General features: G+C 43.1%; 1 protein-coding gene across 4 annotated transcripts in view; it reads right to left on the minus strand.

Moving 5' to 3' along the window:
- Positions 1 to 5519, minus strand: part of LOC130391825 (zinc finger protein 236-like) — a 48523-nt gene extending 43004 nt beyond the window's left edge. For 2 of the 4 annotated variants that reach the window (XM_056602124.1, XM_056602122.1), the window contains exons 1-5: positions 5305 to 5519; positions 3813 to 3955; positions 2225 to 2389; positions 1338 to 1516; positions 664 to 794 (exon numbers count right to left, since the gene is read on the minus strand). In XM_056602124.1, the coding sequence (XP_056458099.1) occupies positions 664 to 794; positions 1338 to 1516; positions 2225 to 2389; positions 3813 to 3955; positions 5305 to 5515 (829 nt within the window). In that variant the 5' untranslated portion in view covers positions 5516 to 5519. Of the gene's footprint in view, positions 1 to 663; positions 795 to 1337; positions 1517 to 2224; positions 2390 to 3812; positions 3956 to 4687 lie in introns of all 4 variants that reach the window. The other 2 variants (XM_056602123.1, XM_056602125.1) reach the window with 2 other exon arrangements.
- Between the last annotated feature and the right edge of the window lie 481 nt (positions 5520 to 6000).

Below are 6000 nucleotides of genomic sequence, written 5' to 3' on the forward strand. Positions count from 1 at the left end.
AGGCAGACAAAGAAAAACAACTCAGAATGTCAGGCACATTCTGGAGATCAGTTGGCATAATATGTGCATAATTAGGTACTTCGAGGTACATGTATATGAAAGATAACAAAAATGTCTGAACTTTTGATCAAAAGAGAGTGTTTTTACAACAGCTTGTGATGTGAGTGCAATGCTCTTGAACTGAACTTGAATTGGAGTTATCAATTAAAACAAGTCACTGGAGGAGGGGCTCAGGTGGCCCACCGGGTAGAGCGATTACCATTAAGGCTAAGTCGTGATCCCAGCGAACCGGGTTCAATTCCTGCCCTTGGTCAATCGCTGCATTTCCTCCCCTCTAACTCCCATTCATTTCTGTCTATCTCCCTCTATAATAAAGCATAAAAATAAAATAAATAAATAAATAGAGTCACTTGTGACCCCTGTTGGCCGGATGTGTAACACAACATGAAGCCGCTCCCCTTCTCAGCTGTCAGGTGGACAGATGGGAGGTGGGATGGATGGATGGAACAATTGATGGATGGCTTGATGGTCAACACAATGGATGGACATGCAATGACTGGATGAATGGATGGATGGATGGATGGATGGATGGATGGATGGATGGATGGATGGATGGATGGATGGATGGATGGATGGATATGCATCCAGTCAGCCGGAACTAACCAGTGTGTATTCTTATGTGGCGGACCAACTGGCTGGGCTTCTTGAAGGTCTTCCCGCAGTGGTGACAGCTGTTTGTGAAGCCGCTCCGATCTATGTATTTCTTGTAGTTCCTGGTATTGGCGGTGAGTGTTCTGGGGAGTGAGCACAAACCATCTTAAGAAAACATCTTACGCAAGCGTTCAAAAAAGAAAGGTGTTCAAAATCTCAGCCCTTGTCTAGACAACTCAGCTCAACTCAACAGCGGCACGGTAATCCAACAGCCACAACAGTTTATAGTCTAAACGGCCGGAAATGACTGAGCTGTGCTTGGATGTGTGAGCGGAGCTTCACTTGATTAAACTCCCATCGAGCCAACCTTTAGCGATTCAACTATATTGAGAATGTTTCTCCCCTTGCACGTTATGTCAGCGAGGTTAGTTCCGCTAACGACCGAATGCAAATCAAAGTGCCTTACGTCCTATTAATACAGCCCCGAACTTCCTCTTTGCCATTATATTGACATTCTAAAGCGGTGCCACTGATCACTGGTGTGTTTTGGGCCGAGTGTTTCCAGCTGAATCCGTGACTCCGCTTCCCTGGATAATCACAAGAAAACCTTGACTTTGTCGTCCACAAGTTACCATAATCACGACGCTCCTTGTTGTCCTGTCTGCTGCCAACGCTGGGTGTCTCACCTCATCCGAACGTGGCTCCTCATGTGCTCCTTGAGCTGGGCCGACGACTGGAACTCCTTTCGACACGCCTTACAGGTGTAGACCTTGACCCCAGACAGCTCCTTGCGGTGCTCCTCCAAGTGGGACGAGAGCTGGCTCTGAAGGACGAACTCATCGCCGCACTCGCCGCAAATCAGGTTCTGCAGGAGGATCAGCGTGTGATTGGATTGGGCCGGTGGGCGGCGGCAGCAAAATGGTACAGATGATAGGAACTCGCTGAATGCACGTTGAGGTGGGCTTCCACTCCATTATAGGAGGTCCTCAGAGGGAGCCTTAACAATCCAAACCAACAGCATTAATCAGAATCAACTAACCCCAGCTTCTTTAAGAATTGGGTACCATTTAATTGGACGTGGTGAGGCTGAGGTTCACGTTGCTCTTGAAAAATGTGGGTTTCTAAAGTGAGTTATGTTTTAATTCAATAGACAATTCAATAGGTTCCTCAATGGTTCAGAAGAACAGCTCATTTGGGACCTTTTTCGGCATTGATTTGTGGGGGAGGTTTTGGACTCCTGAACCTCTATGTCAGGGGTTCTCAACGTTATTTGACCTACAACCCATTTCAGGTTTTATATTTCGTGACCCTGTCACATACAGTATAATAATCATCATCATCATTATAATAATAATAATAATAACCCATGTTCTTATGCCATACATACAGTCAAAGGCGGAGAGTCTTTGGACTGTCGGCCCGGTACTAGGTCCCGACGGAGGACAATTCCCACAACTGCGTCAGCATGCCCCCACATGGGGTCGTGACCCTAAGGTTGAGAAGCCCTTCTCTACACCATGCACCCTTTCTCAATTAAACATGTATTCAGTCATCCACTATGAAGTGGTCTCACCTCTTCCTTCTCGTGCAGCATGATGTGGGCTTTGAGGCTCGCCACTCGGGAGAATTTCTTATGGCACACAGGACAGGTGGGGTCGGAGGTCGTGTGCGTGGACTTGTGAAGGGTGAGGTTGAACTCCACATTGAACGACTGTGGGCACTGGCCGCATCGATGAGGCTGTAAGGTCAAAAGTGAGGAAACGAGAGAGAATACAATACAATATTTATGAGACCCACAGGAGACCAGGATTCGCTTAAGTTCAATCCTCCCTTTTGAATCGCGAGGCACCACAGTTACATCAACAGTGATTGTATGTGCATTTATGTGACTTTAAAAAACGCCAGATGAAGGAGGACTCAAGCAGAGATAAATACAAAAACACAATTGAATTGCCCGCAATAAAAGAGAAAGGACTAGTCTCAAAACAAATATATGGTATGAATTCGGAAGTGAGCAATAACAAAAACAGTAAGGTATGCGTCAAAAAATTGCAATGAGAGGTTGTTAAAGAGATCCTTTTAAAAAGATAGCAGTGACACATAACACAGTAACACAAGTTTTCACATCTCAGTAAACCGAGCAGTTAATGGACTGGATCATATCAATTCTTCCCAGAACAGCATTATGTGCTCGTAGCGCCAAGCTATTGCATGGAGCTATTATGCATATTATGATTATTGTACACTATTAAAATAAAATATATGCTTTAAGACATCGGAGACCGGCTGTCAGTTTTACAGCTTGCTGATAATGGTTCTTTATCTATATTGAACACAAAAAAAGCAAATATTAAACCCCAATATTGAATTAAAAGATATGTATTGTTTAATATATGATGCATTACACTCTAAAGCCTATACTTCTACATTATAAGTTAAAGACACAAAAACTAGCACAAGTAAAGTACAAAAAATCTGGTCTTTAAAAGTCAGCATTTTGTCTGACAATATTGAAGACAGAATCTTTAATACTGTGTGACGGTCTCTCAGACAAATATACGCACACACACTCACAACGATCTGTCTACTTTGATTTTGAAACTCAAACACTATTAAACTATGCACACAGAGATGAAAGATGTGTATATTTCAACAGAACTTTGGAAACATTTTACATTTCAAATGTCACACAGCTGCCTGTACTTTACTGATTATTCTCCGATTCCAGTCCACCTTTGATGACCCCCCCTAGCCGTACCCACTTCACCTTCGGGTGAGGTCGGAAGATTTTTCTTCCAACCGTTTGAGCTGCTATTAGAGGCTCATTATGCATCCAACTTACCAGAGTGTCAATATCTCTGAAACACTTGCAATAACACAGTGGTGAGTGCTTTTTGATGCAACTTTCAGTAAAACTTGCTGCGGGCTGCCAGGTGTGTACAATCAAAATCTTGCACATTTGCCAAACCAAGGAGAGCAACCAAGAGTTGGGTAAGGTTGCCCACCCACGAGGAACACTGCACCAGTACCTCTTACCTCTAGGCAGCAGCAGCTCCCTCGCTTTAAGAGCAACACAAATGGAAGAGAAAGAACGTGTTTGTTGTGTTTTGTATAGCATGTGAGCATTGTATCCATGGATACAAAGTGCTAGATTGACTTGCCTTGTCGTTGGCTTCGTGGTCACGGAGATGCCTCTGTAGTTGGCTCTCTGTGGTGAACACCTGAGAGCACATGTTGCATGTCTTCTCCCGGACCTCTCCATCGTTGCAGTTCTCCGACTTGGATTCACTTGTGCCGTCTTCTGCTTTTCAGAGAGAAGTGTTTAGATTTCTATTTAGTCCGAAGCTCTAGAAACTATATTTCATCTTTCTTTTCACCCATTATTATTAGCTATTAATGAAGAATAATTCAACTTCAAACCTTGAAAATATATATATAAGAATCCTATTGCCTCCTCTACCTACATCTGAAAATGTGGATGCTGTTTCCTCAGAGCAATTTTTGGTGTGTGATGATTGATTTGTTATTCTGACACTCAGTTTTTACTGCATAACAAATTAAACTTGATTTTGTAATTCATTTATATAGTCGGTTTAAAGATTAAAACATGCAGAATTAAAACTAAGGACACATTTGTGACCAGACTTGGCATCATCGTTAATCCTTAACCTCACTGTCACACAAGCACCCACCCACACAAGCACCCACCCACCCACACAAGCACCCACCCACACAGGAGCCTTTCAGTGCATGCTTCCTAGCTACGCATATTGTAGAGTTGCTATAACTTTATTTGCTATATACGACCATATACGTTTGCAATGAAATGCACGCCCGTTGCATAGTGAGTTGACCCTTGATGTCATCTTTCTACGGAGCCCCATCAAAAGTAGCTATTTTTCACCGTTCTGAACACGCGTCGCAGAAGCCGCATCTGGAGCGGGAAACTCTAAACCAGTTGTCACACACGCCTTTGCATTAAATGAACACAGGCTTGAAAACAGTGACACAATGTAGGCGTTTATTATGTACGCACAAATTTATAATTTGACGAGCATCCACTGGCACCTGCTGCCACCGAACTTAACGTGAACTAGCAACTGCACCTGCGGGGCAGCAAGCTAATTATCACAACGAACACCCTCGTCTTCTTAACGTGTGCTTGTTGTGCGCCAGGTTGGACATTTGTTTGTTGGACAACAGCCGCAACTGCCGCACACTCGCTCGGCTAGATGGGAGTCTCTCAACACCCTGACCATCCAAACAAACCGTGCTAACGCTTTAGCGAGTTAGCATGTATGGCAGCAACACAGCAGCGTTAGCACCAACACGCCAACGTTGCGATTGTACTAAACGCGAATGAATAACGCCGTAACACAGAACTAAGCGGGAGGCAGGTCCTTCCTACGCGAACACCAAATTGGACTGGAACCCAATAAGTAGAGCCACCGAGATGTTATAAATATCATTCCGCCTCAATCACTCCTTCCCTGCACAAAGCAATGGCCACCCGCAATACTATATCCGGGGACTATATACACTCTATTCAAGTGGGAATATATTAGTCGCAGAACAGTTATCGCTCTTTCCTGGGTCCAATTTAGGTAGCTTAGAATCTGTACTTTTTATTTGTGCCATTTTGGTACTTGTTACCTGTTTCGTCGCTGGATTTAACTCTCAGTTTGCGAGGCCGGCCCCGCGGCATAGTTCCAGGATTCAAGGCGGGTGTACTGTGAACAATTTGGTGTTCAAAATGGTGACTCCTTCCTCTGGATGGAAGCCGCGTCGAACCCATGAGCTGAGCGCTGTAGCTGGGGAAGGGGGGACATCTAGCGTCTGCAGGGTTGACTGTATTAACATACATTAGATATTAAGAATCACACTAATGTAAATAAGAGTGAGGCTATTTTAGTGTGTGTCGCTGATCATATATAGGCAATATATTCAATAGCCTAATTCAATGAATACATTTAATTGATTTTAGAGTTTCTCAGGTCATTCATAAAAAAATATAATAATGACCTAAATGATTCACCAATATTCAACAAAGTCTAATTTAACTAATAAACCCATAGATGTATTGTATTGTGTGCATGTGTATTGGGCCATCGTCCCATTATATGGGATGGAGATCGATTCATGGTGGAATCGTGATATGTGACAGCAAACCAAAATTACGTCACATAAAAGTTTAAATGAACATTAAAGTAATTAAACTAAAGTAATAGTAAAAAGCGAATGATGTAACCATTCAAAACGCTAGCATCGCCTGATATATCATAATCCTTGAATCAAATTAAATGAAATCAAATTGTTTATTCACTCCCAAATGAAAATGCAGGAAACTAA

Source organism: Gadus chalcogrammus, chromosome 11 (assembly GCF_026213295.1).
Source record: "Gadus chalcogrammus isolate NIFS_2021 chromosome 11, NIFS_Gcha_1.0, whole genome shotgun sequence".
Lineage (NCBI taxonomy): Eukaryota > Metazoa > Chordata > Actinopteri > Gadiformes > Gadidae > Gadus > Gadus chalcogrammus.